We start from the raw sequence: 20014 nt of genomic DNA, 5'->3' as shown, positions 1-20014 counted from the left end.
ATGGGCGAACCTGGAAGACATGCAGCACTGTTGTGTGTCAAGAGGGTGCTGCCCCTAGCTGATACAGGAGCAGAAGTGAAACCCTTCTAGCAGGTCCAAGAAAACCGCATTGCCTTGAAATACGTGCCAAATTAGAGCATTCCCTTTCATAGATCCACTTAGATATTTCTCTATAGCCTAGTTCTGGCCATTTACCTTCTAAAAGTAAGGGTAGATAAAAGTCTAGCACACCAATCAGACTGTGAGCAAAAGTAGTTTTGTTCTATGTTTGCTATTACAATGTTTGACTTCTGACACTCACCCCCACAATGCTATATCTTTAGGAGAAAGGGATTGACAACATAAGGGAGATTCATCAGGGACAGGAAGGGGTAGCACTTTAGCCCACGAGTGTGGGATTTGATATTTTAGGGAAATAAACCCTTTTGAGTTGTGTGACCAAATGGCATCCACACCAACATAAATGCCCACATGGAGCAAAGTTGTTTAAAAATCAGACCTCTGTAACATAGCACATGATACTGACTAATGGTGCTCTTCCAAAGCAGTTTCAGGCTGACTTAGCCCCTAGAAAGCCAAATGCAGTTTCTGTCTTGGAATTGAGACTTTTGTCCTAGTCGAGTTGATAAGCACTTGACAGCCCTCCCCTGCTTTTTCTGCTAGAAGTGGGAACAGGCCCCAGCTCTCCTGATGCTCACTCCTCTGCTCTAACCAGTAGACATGCTGTTCTGTAAGTCCATGGATGGGGCAGGGTTGCTATGAATATGTGGCTCTGCCTGTGTGAAATTGCTATGAGTCTGAAGCACAAAAGTGTGCACCCAGCTGTTTGTAACCACGTTTAATAGAAGAAGTAACAGTCTAGTTGACCTCAAAACAGTAGAGGGCACACTTGTGCAGCAATGCAGTATGGGATACTTCAACAAAAGAGTTAATCCAAAATACCCTTGCATCTACACAAATCTACTGTGGGGGAAAAACCTCATGTGGGAATAGTTATTTCATTTTGAAATCAGATTTAATTGATGTGGGATAAGACTCAGGAAATAACTCAGGAATGCAAAGCAATTTATTCTAAAAAATAACTATTCTGTGAAGACAAGGCCCCACGTTTATCTACTTGCACTGACTTCAGATATGTAGTCAGTTTATTGAGTGAGCGGCCTGGTCTAGATTAGGGAAAGTTTTAAAATGTTAGTGTTTTAAAAAAATAGCTAATGGGTTAACACCTCATAGAAAATATTTTAAAAGGTTCAATATTGTTTAGCTAACTGTGGTCAAACTTTATAGGACTATTGAAAAATGGGTGCAGTCTGCCTCTGTACACCTGTGTATTATCTATCGGTAATCAAATCTTTATGCTTAGCAATATATTATGGTTCCATGTATTTTTGAAGCCTGGGAGATAATGAAAATGACAAACATTTACTAACAATTTGCTCTTCCTGTGTATTCTCTAGATTTTTGTAATACTTGCTTTATTTTTTCTACTAAAACAAAAATTCACTCAAACATAAGTAGGTATTTTGTTTTATTTCATCAAATTATGTTACTTACATGAACACTGACATTTTAGTTAAGGTAGACCTTTTGAATATCATTATTCAAAAGATTTTTTTCCTGTTCCAGAAACACACAGATGAAATATAGATTTTGCACATTTAAATTAGCAGTTTTCACAGCTGAATAATAACGTACATCCTCCTTTACAACAGAAGGGAATAGACTTTTAGAATGCTACTTCCAATGCATTCATCATTTTAAAGAAACAGAGTCTAGGGAACTTAATGTACATTTTGGGCTGACCCTTGTTACGAAGTTAAAAAGCAAGTTTCTAAAAACATTGAAATGAGTTTGTGTATGCTTCATTTTCATTACCAAAGTAATCTCAGGTGAAGAGTACTCAAGTCTGTAAGAGTTAAGACAATAAGGACATTTGAAGATTTCATCAAAGAAGCTCATCAAACTCCTTGGACTTTGCTTCATTTGTTTTTCTCAATAATACTTGTTTAAGAGCATTGATCTTCTCATCAAGTTCAGCCAATGAATATTTCTATTTAAAAAAATACAATAGTTTACACATTGGAATTACTACATTGTTCAAGCACAACATCGCATTTTACTACAGGAGAGTCATTCCATTCCACTGATATTTCAGTGTTAAGATGAAAATAAATTCAGAAATTTATTTGAAAGCTGAAGAGTTGCTTATAGCAATCTTGTAACTACCTCAATTTAGAAGGAACAAAAAAACTGAATATTTGACTTCTCAGCAACAGAACAAAGAATGGTTAGCTGTCTAGTTTTCAATCAATTGTTAAACTAATGTAGGGTTAAGTATCCGACTTCTCAAAAATATCTGCATTTTCTACTAAATGATTCTCAATTCGTGCACTATTCACGTGTACACTCAGCTGAACTACTGGTATTTGAAGGGAACCCAGTAACCTAGCATGTAGTTAAGTACAACTATAAAGCAAGTACTCGTGGTGCATTTTGACAATGCTATGCTAAAAATTTGAAGATACGCTGTAGTTATAAGCATTTCATAAACTAAGATTAACTTTTGATTATGACACTTACATGGGGTGGTTGGACCTTCCTCCTTTTGCCAGAATAATTCTAGAGGGAATAAAGATTAACCAGACTTAATATTGAGAAGCAAATTATAGTTTTTTGGGCCCTGGAACTTTCCCCACTCTTTCCACCTGCATCCCGTGCCCTGATCCTGCCCCCTGGCAGGAGTGTCTGTTGGGGTGTGGGGACATCCATTTGTCCAATGCGCCCAGGCACAAACCCTACTGGTCCAGTTGCTAATCCACCATTAATACAGTATTTACAGAGGATTCCTTAAAGTATAGACACTACAAAGCCTATTTATCACTTACCCATGGAACCCTGAACGGATACAAATCTCTTTCCATGGATGCAGATATCTGCTGAACTGCAATGGCCAAAGGAGAACATGGTATTACTGTTCCCACGTACTACTGTCTCTTTCGTCGGATGTCATAAAACCCCACTGAAGGTTGTACAACTGCACAACCAGGAGAGGCCACTGGCATGGGGCACTGGCACCTGGGAGCCAGCAACACCATGTACTTCTTAAAATTTGTGTCCATGCAGAGCTCTGATATAGGAATATCCCTTCAGGGCTCTGAAGGGAACATGGACCATTATTCCACTGGTACCAAAATATCCTCTTTAAGTGAATTTTAAGGGTTGAAGAAATCCCAGAAAAAAAAATCAAATAACCTACTGTTTTTTTCCTGAGCATAGCTAGAAGCTGCTCAAACTTCTTTACACTGAACAGCCCATTTACCCCAATCATATCCTAAATGAAGGCTATCTTCCAGGGGTAATCGGGTAGTTAGATATTTAGTGCTGAAACCTTGTCTATACCAGTTCTCCTCTAAGGTTTCTTACCATGCTGGTATCAATGGTGCAAATATTCATGCAGACAGTAACAATACACTGTTGCCATTTTAGGCACTGACCTATACTAGCTGTATTACTCCTACTGTGAATGCCATTCAAATACCTGTTGGTACCCAGAGAATATCCCAAAGCACTTTCTGTGGGAAACTCAACATGTTAGACAAGAAGCTCAGTTCTTCTCTACCTTTAATTTCCAAACAGCCTCAAGCCCATGTACAGCACATATAACAAGCCAAGTAAAAACTAAGGGTTGCATTTAAAATTTCAAGTATTGCTGTTTTACTCTACCAGAAGCTCCCTTTTTCTGCATGCACACTGCTCTTCTGCTGGGTTTAGGAGAAGAGAGGTATTCAGTCAGGAAGTGGCAATCTAGGGGAGAGGGCCTGTCCATTTTAGTGACCAGTGAGGGAGAGCAGGACAACTGAAGAAAACCTTTCCCCATGGTAATTAACAGGTAGTAACAGCTGAGACAGAGTTCCTTCCTTTGCCCACTCAGCTCTTATAAGGACCCCTACCATTAGTCACCCTGCTTCAGTTCAACTCTCCACCTTAGTCTAGCTTCTGCTCCTTCTGGGGTGCTTCAAACCCTTTCCCAGACTAGAAGAAGCTGCAGCCGGGTTTCCACTCCCCTGCATGATCCCGCACTCAGTGCTACAGAAGGGGGCGGGGGAGTGTGGTGGAACAGAGATATCATCCTGTCCATCTCTCTCATAAGGGGAGGGAATGGAACTGCCTTGAGCTGACAGGCTCTTCCTCCTTCCTTTCCTGTGGTAAGACTCTGCCTGCTTCTGGTGCACCTTAACTTTGCAAGAGTGCAGGAGCTTCTTACGTCATTGAGGGTACATCTACACTGCAGGGGTTTTCGGGATACTGGATGTATCCTGGAAAAACTCCACCATGTCTAAGGAACATATTTGCTCTTCCGGTTTTTTTTTTTTTGCAGAAGAGGAAACGCGCTCTTTCAGGGAGCCCTGTATTCCTTGTTCTCTGAGGGACAAGAGCTCTGCCAAAAGAGGGGGCTTTTCCACCATTTGGTCCCATCTAGACAGGAGCACAATTTGCATAGCTTTTTCAGAAAAAAAACAAAACAAAAAAAACCCCTAGAGTATAGATCTAGCCTGAGAGGAGTTCAAGCATCTCACTTGAAAGAAAACTTGAGTTGGCAAAAGCTCTTTTCCTCACCCCAATTCTTGACATTAATTCTGTATAGTTATTAAAATGTAATCATATTGTGTATAAAAGTAAAAAATTCCAGGGTTACTCCAGCTGTCACCTATATGAAGGCCATACTTTTGCTCAAGTTAAGTTTATTTGTAGTTGAGAGATTTTTCATATTTCTATGGCAAAAGTGTTCATACAACTATAAAAATGATATCTACCACCTAACTTCATAGGATCCATTTCCAACAACAGATTTAAGAAAATTTTGCCCCAAACACAGGTATGTGCTGAATAATGGAAATCAGAGAGAGTTACTTACCACAGATTGAAAATACTCAGGGGACAATCCTTCCAACTCAAGAATTTTATCTTCAAGCTTTTTAATTCTCTGATAAATGTCCCGAGGTACTGGACCACCTAGATGTAACAGTCCAAATCAGGAATGTTAAAATGCGGTTAATTGACTAGTTGACAGAATTTCCATCAACAAGTCGACAGGCACTTCCACATTCCTCCTTTGAAATGGACAAGAGCCCCCAGCGGAGGAATGTGGAACTCCATGTACAGCCCGGGGCCAGCAGGAAGTCTCACTGACTCCAGGCTGCACACAGGTGTCTGCTTTGAAATGTGCAAGAATCCCCAGCTCTTGTGCATTTCAAAGGCATGGAGCCTGGGGGACGCAGAGTCCCTCACTGACCCTAGGCTCCATGCTACACTGCATGCCACGCAGAACCCAGGATCAGCTGGGGACTTCCCAGCTGATCCTGGGTTCCTTTGAAATGCCTCACAGAGCTGGGGTCAACCTCTGGCATTTCAAAGGGGCAACCCCGTGAAGCCCAGGGTCAGCGGGGGACTCCCAGCTGATCCTGGGCTGCGTGCGACACCGAAACCCTGGGTTCTGGGGAAATTCTGTGCAGAACCCGGGATCAGCTGGGGACTCCCCAGCTGACCCTGGGCTCCATGGCTGCCCCTTTGAAACGTCACCTTGGGGTTTCAAAGCTGCAGCGCTGCACAGCTATGTAGCGCTACCACTTTGAAATAACCCTTCGCTATATCATAGAGGCAGCCACAGGGGAGCAGGGAAATCAATTAGTCAGACTATCCGATAAGCAAATGCTTCCCGGATAGTAAACTAGTCTTTAACATCCCTAGTCCAAATAGGAAGAGTAAGAAAACCATCTGAACAACATTATTATAAGCTTAAACTTCATAGTAGGGCTTGAGGAATTCACTTACTAGCCAGGAGATGAGATGAGAAAGATGGGAGAGGAAGTAAGAGGAAGGGTAACTAATATAGCCTGCCAAGAAGCCAAACCCTAGTTAGTTGCCAGGAGAGGGAATGTTGCTGGAATTTCTACTATGATGCTGTCCCTAGGCCCTGCATGGAAGCTCGTTTCCAATGAGATGTGATGAAAAGCATTCTATCCATAGACATCAATTGAATTTAAAACCTTGCTTAACTGTACTATATTAGTGATAATTATAGTACAAATACATTAATCGCACAGCTAAAAAACGTTGTACACACCTGTTTGTAACCGTAAATGAGCTTCAATGTTTTGCAGTCTTTCCTCTACTGCTTGGTTCCCACAATCACGAAGGAGAATATTTGCTTTATGAGTGGATCCATGTGTTCCTTCAGATTTGGTCTGAGGACCATACGTATTTACAACTCTAGAAACTAGATTAAAAGAGGTTATAAGATTACTACATAGTCAGTCCTTCTCTTATCAAGAATATTCTGCAATGAAAATATTTTCATCCATAACAGTAAAATTATACTAAAAAAACCTTTCACTGTGATAAACTAATTTTACTACAACTTTCAACATAATGAAAATCTCAAACATCTAAAACTAGAGGTTCAATAAAATGTATTTCTTAAAAGTATGTTGCCTAACCAAAAAACAGGTATGGATAAAAACTCAGAGCTTTAATTTCTTTTTATTGGTGACAAAGGACAATTTATATTCACCTTTCTATGTGGCAAACATACAAGAATGTGTTGAATTAAGTTTTATTTGTCTTTTATCTGCTAATCTCAATAGCAGCAAGAGTTAGATTAGCAACTGAAAAACAAATATAACGTCCAATCTAAATCAGTGATTGTCTAGAGCTAACATGGGTGGGAAGAGAAAAAAAAAAAAGCCATGACCTAACAATATGGGAAGCATTACAACTACCATTAAGTTAATATGGAGAATATAGGGGGAGGAAAACAAGAAGAATTAGCAGAAATATTAGCAGGGAAATTCTCCATGTTTTGTTATTTTGGTTTGCAACCTGGGGCTCTGGTTGGCTCCTTTGCTGCTTCAGGGCCAAGCATGCTTCCCCTTCTCCCCACCCCCAACAACAGGTCAGAATTTTTTAACCCAACTTTGTGGCAAGATCCAGAACAACATTGTGCATTCCTCTGGGTGGTCTTACTGAACTATGCTATACTAGGAGTGTTAAAAAATTCTTATCAGTTACTCAACTATTCTACAGTCCCTGGGAGTGGGGACAGCAGCCAGTGCACTCCAGCCCCACTCCCGAGGAGTCCCCCGCTACTCTGCACTGCTGCTTCTGTATCAGTAGCAGCAGTGTGGGGTGCCAGGTGGGAGTTGCTCTGCGAGGGCAGCCACTTTAAAAACCAGATCCCCTCGAAGACTAGCTGCCTGTCACCCCATGCTGCTGCCTCTGATACAGAGGCAGCAGCGCAGGATGGCAGCAGCCCCTGTTTGGGTGAGGGCTGAGCTCCCTCACCCGGTGAGAGCTGGAACTGAGTTGGGCTGCCTGCCCACCTGACTCCTAATACACTTTAAATGCAGAGCTGCAGTGGGGGAGGTCTCAGGACCCGGCGCAAGACAAACCTGAGATGGGCTTCTGGCCAGCCCGCTAAAAAATGTACAGGCAGGGGGGAAGGTTAGGGTTATCAGTTAATCAACTACACTATTACATCCCCATGCTATACCTACCCTATACCTGAACACCATTCAGGATCCCAGAAAGTGCAGCATACTGTTGTAGGATTACTAAGTATTTCATGCAGGGAACATGTTACAGGTGTGCTCCACAGTCTGTTCTGGCTTTGTTTCTAATTCTTTTTCAGATGCAAATATATGTGCTGATTTTGACCTATCAAAATGGTCTGAACAGTATAGGTTTGGGCAACTTACATAGTTTAATGGCGTCTTTGGGGCTATTTAAGATAAGCTAGAACACCTCAACTAACAGCCTTAGGTTTACAAAAGAAAGGACCTTAACTCTGAGCCTCACTTCTCCCATCTTCCTCCTGGCACAACAGAGTCTGAAATGGTTAAGCTTTGCAACTTGCTATGGAGCTAATTTAATGTGTTATCCTAGACTTTTCCTGAAAAGGTGATTGAGTGAGTAGCATAGGTAGAATTTCAATTTTCGGGGGTTGGGGACTTATCTGAAATGCAACAAAAAAAGTTTGTGTGCCTAGAGAGTACTGATCAAGCACACTTAATTTCAGCACTTGGGAGATCTTGGTTCAATTCCCTGCTGTTTCAGACTTCTTGTGTGACTTTTGACAATCACTTAGCCTCTTTTTGCCTGGACAGTAGTACTTCTCTACCAACTAAGGTTTGGGGAGAGTTAATATGACTGTGAGGAGTTCCGATACTATGGTGATGCTTTCTATTCAGGCAATTATAAGGAATTTTATACACTGTTGTTTTTTAGAGTTTTTTTTTTTTTTTGGAAGGGTGGAGAGGGAATCTTGTTCCCTGTGTTGTCCCCTCCCATGGAGTGCTGCTGTACCTTCTCTATTATTTGAGTGATAATGAGAGGAAATGATGACTTTCCACAACACTGGCCAAGCAACCTGAGTGGGAATGTAGAGGAGATTGACACCTTTCCCTCAGATGGCTACAGCAGTCTCTTCTTGCTCATCTGGCAATACCCACTTAGTAGCAAGAGAAGGAGCATTTAAAAGCTGAGCAATTCCTGTGATAATGAAGAAAATATAAAGCCTTCCAGTACAATAATTCTATCATTATAACTTATGAGGAACAAGGATAATTTTAAAAAAATCCAGTTTCTTAGCTAGGTTGCTAATATCAATTTAGATTGTTCAATACAAATAATTCTTACATTTTGAACCTACACTGTGGGGTTTTCTGTTCCTTCTTTTAAATCTCAGACAATGAAGTTTATTTTTGCTTCTGGTAAAATACACCATTAGGTTCTATAATAATTAATGGAGATTGCCTATCTCCTAGAACTGGAAGGGACCTTGAAGGGTCATCAAGTCCAGTCCCCTGCCTTCACAGCAGGACCAAGTACCATCCCTGACAAATTTTTGCTCCAAATGGCCTTGGCATTGAACTCACAACCCTGGGTATAGCAGGCCAATGCTCAAACCACTGAGCTCTCTCTCTTCCCCCCTAGTTACTAGCACTGTGCTGCTGGTTTGGGATGGAAGCTTTGCATGGGGAATGACTCAAATTTGTTTAATAGGCTTAAAATCAATACAAACATTCCTATGATATTTTATAATATACAAAATAGACACTATATGTACAAAATGTATAAATCCATGCAAAAATGTAGATTAAATATTGCTCAACTAAAAGGTCTGGCATTTTCCCCAACTGAACAGTGTTCATTATGGCTAATATATTTTAAAGGAAAAGGTACATAGATATTAATTACCACTTACCCTTTACATGACTTTTAAATCCAGGATAAGGTGTGAAAACTGCATCTGTTCTGGCACAGCTGTTCTCTAAGAATTTTTTTTTAAGAGAGAGAGAGAGAGAGAGACCTTAAATTAAAATTGACCACTAGCTTCTTGGCTTTTACCACATCAAATTTTAATGCCCCCTCCTACAAGGTATGAAAGGCCTAGGCACCAGTTCTGTGACCACTTACATCCACCCCTCAAGTTCAATAAGACTACTCACCAGTGTAAAATCATTTATGCGTATCAATGTTTGCAAGATTATAACCATACTCTGTTACAAATGTATTTGTGTTCTATCTGTCCTCAGCTCCTTGGTCCATGTGTTTCTCCATATCTTTCACTTATTGCTTCCATCTCTTTAACCCCTACTTCAGATTTAGTTGTGTGTCTTTCTGCCTATAACCCTTCTCCTTGTTCAAGTCCCTCCTTAAAGCTAGTTTCTTCTATGACTCCTTCCTATTAGGCTCCACATCTGTAATCTTGTTACACTTTTGATGTCCTGTGGCTTGCCACTATTATTAACAGTAGTACTGTAGCTTGTAAAATTGTAACCCCCCTGCCTGAACAGAGACCATCTCTCATTCCCTCTCATCATATTCTATCATTTGTATTTTATTCTTGTCCATGTACTTAGAGCTATACTAAGTTTTGTTTTATAATAAAATGAGCATAAATACATGCAGCCCTTCTGCATGTAAGTTTACTTAACAGAACTTTTAAAAATTGGCATTTTACCATCTACCACCTCTTACAGTCTATTAACCTTGCATGTAAGTTGGAACAATCAGAAACATTGAAGTCATAAAACAGTGATCTTTGAGATCTAAAAGATAGCAGGCCAACAATTACTTATGTGATATCTGGGATAACAGATGCTGAAGATACTAGAGGACATACTGCAGTTTTCCTACTTTACTCCTTATTAATAAATAAGTCTCTTCAAAACACTTCTACAATTGTTTTGCTCTCGATATAATCACTGAATGTTTAAGTAGGATGCATTTAAAAAAAGACAAAAACTTGATTTAAGACCCTTCACATTTTTCTTATAACTTATTGCACTAGTAATTCAAATAAGTTACAATGAATATATTCTCTTGTAATCAAACTTGGTGGTATACTTCTCTGTTTGACTTTCAATATACAATTGGTAAAACTTTTTTTGCCTACAATTCTTCTGCATTAATTTAGGTGTTCTTTTTAAAGTCAACAATTACAATAATTTCATAAAGTAAGTATCTTCACATTAATGAGGGCATCTGATCAGACTCTGCAAAAAATATAGTAACAGCTCCTCTCTCTCAGTATGGACTTTATGATCAACACACTAATACTGGGAGAGTAATCTCTGTGTTTTGTCTGTTCAATAATTTCCACATCACACATACGAATCATCTTAAACTTTATTTTAAAAATGAAGGTTTTTTTAAAATATTAAAATCATTTTGAAACAAAAGAACATGTTTACATTGCTAGGAAGATTAAACTCTGGTTGGATAATTACCTTGATTACAATCAATAACATTGCAAAATTCCCTGACATTATTTTCATTGATCTCAGCTTGTTTCCTCTCAATGAAGGCTGATATCCTCCTGTCAATCTGCAAGTAACAGACATGGTGACATAACTATTTCATTGCTGTAATTCAAAAATAAAAAGACTATTTCTAAAAACTATGCAAGAAGGTCACTTACTTCTGCTTTTCCAGCTTTTATCTGGACCACTTCTGGGTCAAAATTAATATGAACCTCTTTCAGATCTCCTGAATCATAACTTGTATATTTTTCTTCTATTTGTGAGGTACTATCAGGTAACTTTGTATTTGTATCCAACTTCTTGCCTTCTGTTTTATCTGCATCTTCAACTAGGACTATATTTTCCCTTGTAATCAATAATTGGAGTTTTTCTAAAAGAGGCTGAACAAGAAAGGATATACAGTAGGGTTCAAAATGACCATATACTTCTCATTACAATTTTTAAAATAGGCTGGTTAAAATAATTTGCAACACTATACAATCTAATAAAAAAATTAAAAATATACTACTTCCAAATTTTATAACCACATCCTGTTATAGGTTTGTATATGAGAAATTGGGAAAATCCAAAATGTGTGAGCAAATCTGTCTATTGCTCATCTGTTATGAACCAAATCAAAGCTTCAGCCTTTGCCACCAGTGACACTTAATTAACATGTCATTCAGATGCCTACTCAGAACACTAGGCTTAGTATTTTTCCTCCTTAACACGAGAGCCAATGCTCTCACTCTGTAAAGCCCTTACTTTATTACTACATCACTAAAGATTCTCCACTTGAAACTGCAGTTGTCCAAAGTGTATGAGATAACAGATGTGAAATATAAAGGTGTTATGCTGAATAATCATGGTTTTCTTGATATGGCTGATCATCTACTCATTAACAAAATTAAATGAGGGAAAGCACTGGTATCTGTAGCAGCAAAATAAATGCTTTTCATTCCACTGGATGTATTCATGCAAGATCTAAAAAATGAAATCCTGGCACATAAGTAAGGCATCCATCCCCCCTTCCCCAACAAATTTAAGTCACTACTGAATTTTGTATCTTCTGTCTTCTCTACAAAACTAGGATTAACTATTACTTATAACACTACAATTTCTACCAGTGTAGGTTCCTGAAGAAGAATGAAAATAGTATGTTTGAATGTAAAGACTAAGTTTTACATTTTTTTAAAAAAATCTTGCATTATGCCTTTTTCTCTGTCATATTAAAGACTTAATGTGTAAAACATAAAGGCCCTTTTTATCCTATAGAAGTTACTCTAATTTTACCCCATCACCCAAATACAATGCACTTGGAATAATTCACTCAACAGATAAATTGAAAAACTGAAATGTATTCAAATCACCACCTTCTTCAGATGTCAGACCATGAAGCGGCAAGGGCTCAAAACTGTTCAGCTATTGACTGGCCAAACCCAAAATCAAAAACAAAACAAAACAAAACACAACAAAATTTTTGTATAGTTACTACTTTTGATAGGGCCAAAAACTTCCAAATAGTTAACAAAAATTTAGTGACTGGCTACTTGGCAAAATGAGACATGAATGTCAAAGAAATTACTTTCTTGTTAAAACCTATGCTGAAAATATGTTTAATTGCAGTAAGATACTCCAGGATGTATCATGCTGGGATAATGCCACTTCTTGAACCACTGAAAGCACTCCATGAGCCTCAAAAACTCACCCAAGGCATAGAATCATTATCATAGCATGACACACACCTGCCGTGTCTTATTGCTTAATTACAACCCACCATAGATAGGAATGTATTGAATTTACAATGCAAGTCTAGAAATCAATGGGGCTGGATTTGTTCAGTCTTCTTACCCATAGTGGCCTGGTAGGCTATTCCTGTTCTGACAAATCTGGAAGAGAGCAGGTTTGAGTACCTATGAAGTGTAGTGGAATCCCAAATGTACAATATATTTGCATCCTTCTCAAGTTAATACTTCAATGCTAAATCAAAACAATTGAAATTATGCATTTTATATAATCTAGCTACATTTAAATGCTAATCTCTTGGGCAAGTTTAAAGTGTCCAATAAAATATTTACCTGCAAATATAAAATATGTTGCTGAAGTGCACTAAAAAGCAATGTAGGCTGGAGTGTTGAAGTACTTTGAAGCTTGCTCCAATCGATTACAATTTTCACATCATCTCCAAGGTTAAGCTTCAAAAGGGCAAACAAGCATCATCACAAAAATTACACCATTATTCTGTATTACAGAATGTCACAGAAGTATACAGGACTTCTATAGCTCAGTAAAAATTCTCAGCCTGTTGACCACATTTTTATATTAGAGCAGAAGAATGGTTCAAAAATGTTAGTTTTGCATTGAAACATCAGTTGTAACTGTCATTCCCCAAATAAATTACTGGGTATACTTGCATGAAGTCTGATTTTTTTTTTTAAAATACTCAGTTAACCAGTGCCATTTTTATTGCATTAATATAGCCTCAACCTCTGTTAATGGTAGCTGATAGACTGACTAAACAGTTAACTGTTATTCTAAAATATTTTTGTCTCTTCTTATTTGCTTTTATTTTAGCTGCCTAGACAGCATAGCTAACGAGAAGCCCAAGCCACCACTATGCTTGTTTCATAGAGATTACTGCTTTGCAAACAGTGGAATATTAAAAAGGTAAAATGGGTTTAATTACCAGTATATAAAAATAAACTATGGCCTTGATTCTGAAACACACTGAGTAACTTTTAGTCTAAAAACAATCTAAAGTTACATTTTCTTTTGCAAGAAGTCTCCATAAATAATCTTTACTAAACCGTACGTTAAGCAAAATGTAGTCTATGTAGCAGAACTTTATCCACTCCATTAAACCTATTTAAAAATCAAAGCTTAAACTTTCTATGCAATTGAACCATTGCAAAACCAAATTACATACCATGAGATTATACTCCTTGGCGAAAAAATGATGCATAATTTACAAATATGCAGGTATTGAAGTTAGCTTTTACAAACTGTGTTGATCATGCAGCCTATTAAACCTCTAAATAATATGCATGTTTGTAAAAATAATTTTACAGTACACTTTAATAAACACTAATGAAATAAATGCATACTCTTCATTTCAACCTCTATTTTTATTTCAGTGAAACTTGTTCTCTCAGGCATGATCCTAAGAAATAGGAAGCACTTGGTAACTCTCACCAAAACTAAAGAGGTTGTTTTCCAATCAAATAAGGCATTAGAGATTCTCCAAAAGTGAATGAAGAGCTCTGTACTCTGGCATAATTCTTATTTAAATTAACAGAGGTTGTATGACATAGCCACACTCAGAATCAGGTCCAAAATTCCTAATTCATTGACATACTTGTAAGACTAGGTCAATATGATGCTCGCAAATGGTGCAAGCTCCCAGTTTAAAAAAAGAAAACTAGACCACAGGTAGATAGATAATTGTGTTTACATGCCAAAAGCCAGAATACCTTTAACATATACCCTCCACAAAGTGTGGGTCTCCTAATGGCATCAAATATGGGCAAGAAAACAGAATATATATATTTAGTTCTTGAGGGGGTTTTTTTTTTTAAAGGGCTGATAATTGAAGATTGAAATGAGCAAAAATACATCGAATTCAGAGCATACATAGCGAGAATCAAATGTGAATAAAGTAAACAGAGTGCAAGCAATACATTGGGAGACAAAGAAGTTAAATATTAAACTACTTTGCATACTTGCTGTAAAAACAAGAACCACAGTAAGTAGTATACTTAAAATATGACCCTGATCCTTCCGCTTTAAGTAGGGAACATTCCTATTCCTGTTCTACTTGAGTAAATGTGTGACCCTAAGCCAATATGAAGGACAGAAAGAAGGGGACTCACCAATTACTATAGAAGCAGAAAAACTAGTGAAATAATAAGTCTGTATTTTTCTTCTTAGTCAGCATCAAAATTCTAAAAACTAACAGTCACAACAAGTTCAAGCTTTCCATTTCTTGTTTCAGTTAGATGTAATATATCAAGTATTATTAGTTAGAATAAAATACTTCTGTTTTAAATGTTTTTTTGGTATTTAATCTGTGTGTATTACATCAGGAAAATTCGTGTTTTCGGAAACATGCTCATTCCGAACATTTTATTTACATAGTTTCACTTTCTTGGGTACATTTTATTTAGTTCATGAGATTGTTTATCTGTATCTATGGTGCCACCCGGGTGTACATGCATACCCAGTTTGTGCTACATGTTTCCATTAAAAATATACAGTACACATTATTTTTTATATTGTTAAGTACAGTTTCTATTACCCATGGGAGAATTTATACCATGTATTATAGATTAAAATGCATACTCTTCAATCTTCCCTTAGCAATCCATCTTTTCAAATAGTCACAGATACAGTCATATGCTTTACTTGATTTTTGAGGGCTCCTATTTAGGTAGCTCAAAGTGTGGAAACCTTGCCAGATTTCTGAATGGGAATAACTTTAGGATAAACAGTTAAAAATGTAAGTGAAAAGGTTGGGGGGTTATTTGTAGTCATGCTTTAGTCACGAGTAAAGGATAACCCCTATCACCATATAATGTACACTTTTTGTATGTATTAATTTGCTGTTCAGTACAAATTAATCTGTCACATAAATGTATCTGCTTGCCTTCAAAGCACTTGTAAGGACTGTGATAAACAGAATGTAATTTTGTAGTTTCTGCACCTACTATACTCTCACTGGCTGACAGTCTATTTTGTGGTAACTTAAAGTCACGCCATCACAAAAGATAACCCTACGGCTCGAAACAATAACAGACTAGCAATTTTTAGATAAGATGTCCCTGTTGTGGAGGAAAACCACTGTAATTAAATTCTACTAAATCAGAATGTGGACCTTGATACACGTGTGCCACTAGGCCCAGAATTTAAAAGCTAAATTTCAGGTAACCGTGAAGTACTGAATAAGGGACAGAGCTTAACCATTAAAAAAAAAAAAAAAACTACACATTAACTGCAAGGATTTAAACTGTTACATAGGACGTATCATCGCTAGCATCATATACCTACTTTTCTTTAAGTATATAAGGAGCTGGTATATATATATTAATTATACATACATACATACACGTGGTTCTGTAGTGCTGATAAGCACAAAGAACAACACTCTTTTAGAGTAACATGCATATAGCAGTAGTTACAGAATGTAAGTTTTTTCTTCATCCACTCAATTGCTGTGATGAGCGATGACTTGTGGAAAATGTTGTCCACAATAAAAGGAATACTATTATGTAATGATAGTGTGATACACCTAATACTTAGCACTTTACTGCCTCTTAGCACTGTATGAACATTAACCAATCCATACAGTGTTTCTTCTAGAGAGACAGAGTGCAGTTATCCATCTTAAAGATAGGAAAAATAAAAAGGCTAATGCCCGAGTTTTCAATCCCTTTATTTTGGGTATTTCAATATTGAGTGCTTAGATAGCTATGATGCAATTGCTATGCACCTCTGATAATTGTAGCACCCACTTGAAATGGCAATAAAGACAAGACTTGTTTTTGCCAATATCAAAAAATGTCACTGTTTAGTGGTAGACTGAAGAATAGTTGGGGAAAGTAGATATCTAGATTAAGAAAATATTTCAAGTTGTATACATTTCTTTGTCACTCACTGATCAGATGCAGCTTCACACACTGGGCTCCACACACTTGTGCATGGTTTAATTTGAGGGAAAAAACTTGATTTTAATGGGCTCATGAGCTGTCAGATTGGGATTTTCAGGATTGTAAACCATTTAGGACAAGGACTGTGTCTGGGTTTAGACCCTGATCTTCATAAGGACCTCTGAGTACTATGCTAATATCACTACTAAATGACAGTGGACTCTCCTCAGCTCTAAAAATAGGCCTTTACTTTTTAAAATCTTTAAAAAACCCTGAAACTGAAGCCAATTTTAAAAATCTGGCCCAGCAAAATTTTCTTATATTCCACAGCAGCAAAGTCATGGGCTGTCCCGAGCCAAAAATTTCAGTAGCTCTAACTTTAGGTGCCTTTTTTTTTCAAAGTTATAATAGACTATGAAACTTATAATGGTTTGTGGACACCACTCATAATCAGTAACCTCTTTTGTGTGATACAATCTCCACACTTTGTCACAGGAAAAATATTTCCTTTGTAAGTGAGTTCACAGGTAACAGTCACCTTTTTAAAGCCATAGTTAAAAGCAACACATTTGCTTTGCTATTAGGGTGTGTCTAGACTACCTAGTTTTGTCGACAAAAGTGGACTTTTGTTGACAAAACTATACCAGCATCTACACTACCGCTGAGTTCTATCGACATAACGTCGACAGAACTCAGCAGTTTTGTCGACGCTGGTATACCTCATTTTACGAGGCATAACACCTTCTGTCGACAGAACTCTGTCGACAGAAGGTGTTATTGCCTGTAACATTGCGTCCAGACTATGGAGTTCTGTCGACAAAGCAGCTTGCTTTGTCAACAGAACTCAATGTGTCTGGACGCTCTTTGTCTACAGAAGTTTTATCGACAGTATCTGTCGACAAAACTTCCGTCGACAAAACGCGGTAGTCTAGACGTACCCTTAGTATGAAATGGCAATACGAGTGTGCATGCCATCCATCACTCATGCAGCAGCAAGACATTTGAGCTTTGAAAAACTTACAAATAGTCTAGTAGCATCTTAAAATTTAACAAAACATGTAGATGGTATCATGATCTTTTGTGGGAACAACACTTCTTCAGATGACAGAAGTGAGCTATGCCCACAAAAGCTCATGATACCATCTACATGCTTTGTTAGTCTTTAACTTGCTACTTGACTATTTTTTTTTTTTAAGTTTTTTCTGTTACAGACTAACTTGGCTAACCCTCCGAAGCATTTGATCTTTGGTAACTGCAGGTACCAAACATGATGAAAACAATCCCAGATGAAAAGATCTCTCCCAAATAAGGGAGCTTTTGCTGGATTATGAATTTCAAATCGATTTCTAACCAAACAAATCCAAATTTCCTAGTCCCCGCCCTTGCTGCCTTCAGCTACTTCTTTCATCCCCTCTCCCTGGACAGCCGCTGGTCCCCCAAAAGGAGTCTCTCTCCCCACCGCCACGCCCCTACCTATAACTCTGCTGCTCCCGCCCCCAAACAGGGCCCACCTCCTGTGCCCCCACCAGCAGAGCTTCGCACTCCCCCCGCCAATGCGGAGCTACTGCTACTGCCACCTGCCCCGGGCAGGGACTTCCCGCCCTCACTGACCTGCCCCGCCAGCCTGGGCAGGGAGCGCAGGACGCCGCTCAGCACTTCCCTGGCGGCGGGGGCGGCGAGAGTCTCTGTCGTGTGGGCCTCGGGCTGGCGCGGGCTGGGCTCCCCCACGGCGGCCATGACACCCGGCCAGGCCGCTGGCTGCGGGGACCATGCCTCCGCCTCCCGCCGCCGTCGCTCTGGGATGACGAGCAGCCCAGCCTCGGAGGAGGCCTCAGCGCGGCGGAGAGCCGGGTCTGTCCCCGCCCACAGGACTGACTGACGTGAAGAGCGGCCAATCCTCGGCCCCGCTCTTGGGCCAGCTCTGCAGCGACGGGCAGCGGGCCTGGGCTGCGCTGCGCTGCGGGGAAGAGAACGGTGCGCTGGCAAAGCCCGTCCCGCCTGGGGGCCGCGCCGGGCCTGAAGCTGCGAGTGCGTGGCCTGGCTCCTAAATGTGACTGCCCTGGAGTGCGGGGGCGGGACCCTCGGGGCTTCAAACCCCTGGGACAGGCCCTCCGAGACTGGCTGTAAAGTTGTGAGCTTTCAGCGCCAGCCCGCGGGGTTCTTTGCTTCCCGAGTGGAAGGACTGCAGGGGCGCACTGCCAGGCTCCTCTCTGCAGCCATGCAGACTGGAAACGTACCTGGTTTTAGGTGAAAGATGAGCTCCCCAGTAATAACCTCGGGGCTTTAGAGAAACACCGAAGTACATAGTCCTGGTTTTTGTTTCAGCTACACCAGACTAACACGGCTCCATTTCTATCCCCGAAGTACTGAGAGACTTGTGACAAAATAGACAATGTTGCTTTGGGATCTTTTGGGTTCCACGTTTGCGGGTGCAGTAGGCATGGCTGAATTGGCTCTCTACTTTGACAGTGCAATTTGGGGTTGGTAAATCTAGCTTGACTTTTTAGTTTGGATCAGCTGCCTGGTCTTAGAATCATAGAACCATAGAGCTGGAAGAGACCTCAGAAGGTCATCAAGTCCAGCCCCCTGCTCTAGGTAGGACCAATCCCAACTAAATCAACCCGGCCAGGGCTTTGTCAAGCTGAGACTTAAACACCTCTATGGATGGAGACTCCACTACTTCCCTAGGTAAAATCTATCTCAACCACATTTCTTTCCTGTATAGACCAATGTCACACCTTGCTTCCTTCACCTGCTTCTTTCATAGCAGTTTCAGAGATACAATACTTTGGATTCACCTTCATTATTTTGAGAGCATGGTGGGGAGTGGTGGCTTGTCACAGGCCAGCTGTAGAGTAGGGATGTTAAAGACTAGTCGACTATCTGATAAGCATTTGATATTCCACACCCTTGCTTCCTCTACAGGCATTTGATATCTCTTCCCCCCCCTCCCCCCTTGCTGCCTCTATAGAGGCGGGGGGGGGGGGGCGGAGAGAGGGGGGATGGGTACTTCAAAGTGGCAGCTGCTTTGAAACCCCAAGGTGGTGTGGCAGAGGGGCAGTCGCTGCACAGCTGATCTGTCAGCTCTGCATTTCAAAGGGGTAGCCATGGAGCTCAGGATCAGCTGAGGACTTCCCAGCTGACCCCAGGTTTTGCACAGCACTTCCCCAGAACTTAGTGGCATGCAGCATAGCATGGAGCCCGGGCTCTGTGGGGGATTGAGTCCCCTACTGACCCAGGGCTCCATGGCTTTGAAATACACAAGAGTCCCTGATGGACTCTTGTGCATTTCAAAGCAGGCACTCCCTGTGCAACCCAGAGTCAGCGGGACTTCTCACCGGCCCAGGCTGTAGCAAAGTTCTGCATTCCTTCTTTGAAATGTACAAGATCCCCAGCCGGTACTAGAAATTCCATTGACTAGTCAACTACCGTATTTTCCGGCGTATAAGACGACTTTTTATGCTAAAAAACATCCCCCAAAAATCGGGGGTCGTCTTATACGCCGGGTATACAGGCAGTCCCCGACTTGCAGGTACGAACAGGGCTTTTCTCGCCCCGGAGGACACAGAC

At 40.0% G+C, this 20014-nt stretch overlaps 1 protein-coding gene across 2 annotated transcripts; it reads right to left on the bottom strand.

Moving 5' to 3' along the window:
* Positions 1–1511: 1511 nt before the first annotated feature.
* MBIP (MAP3K12 binding inhibitory protein 1) lies at positions 1512–18317 on the bottom strand. 2 transcript variants are annotated; one of them, XM_075926923.1, is made up of 10 exons: positions 18056–18317; positions 12881–12997; positions 10982–11203; positions 10791–10887; positions 9263–9328; positions 6125–6277; positions 4916–5013; positions 2886–2941; positions 2581–2619; positions 1512–2050 (listed from the first exon to the last, which is right to left on the bottom strand). In XM_075926923.1, exons 1-10 carry the CDS (start codon positions 18179–18181, stop codon positions 1993–1995), a joined length of 1032 nt encoding a protein of 343 aa, XP_075783038.1. In that variant the 5' UTR covers positions 18182–18317; the 3' UTR covers positions 1512–1992. The 2 variants fall into 2 exon arrangements, with proteins under 2 accessions (XP_075783038.1, XP_075783039.1); XM_075926924.1 differs by lacking the exon at positions 2886–2941 and having other exon boundaries at positions 18056–18315.
* Positions 18318–20014: the final 1697 nt, after the last annotated feature.

This window comes from Pelodiscus sinensis, chromosome 4 (genome assembly GCF_049634645.1).
Source record: "Pelodiscus sinensis isolate JC-2024 chromosome 4, ASM4963464v1, whole genome shotgun sequence".
NCBI classification, from domain to species: domain Eukaryota; kingdom Metazoa; phylum Chordata; order Testudines; family Trionychidae; genus Pelodiscus; species Pelodiscus sinensis.
The sequence above is the reverse complement of the archived record's forward strand: the minus strand, read 5'-3'. Positions and strand labels throughout refer to the sequence as shown.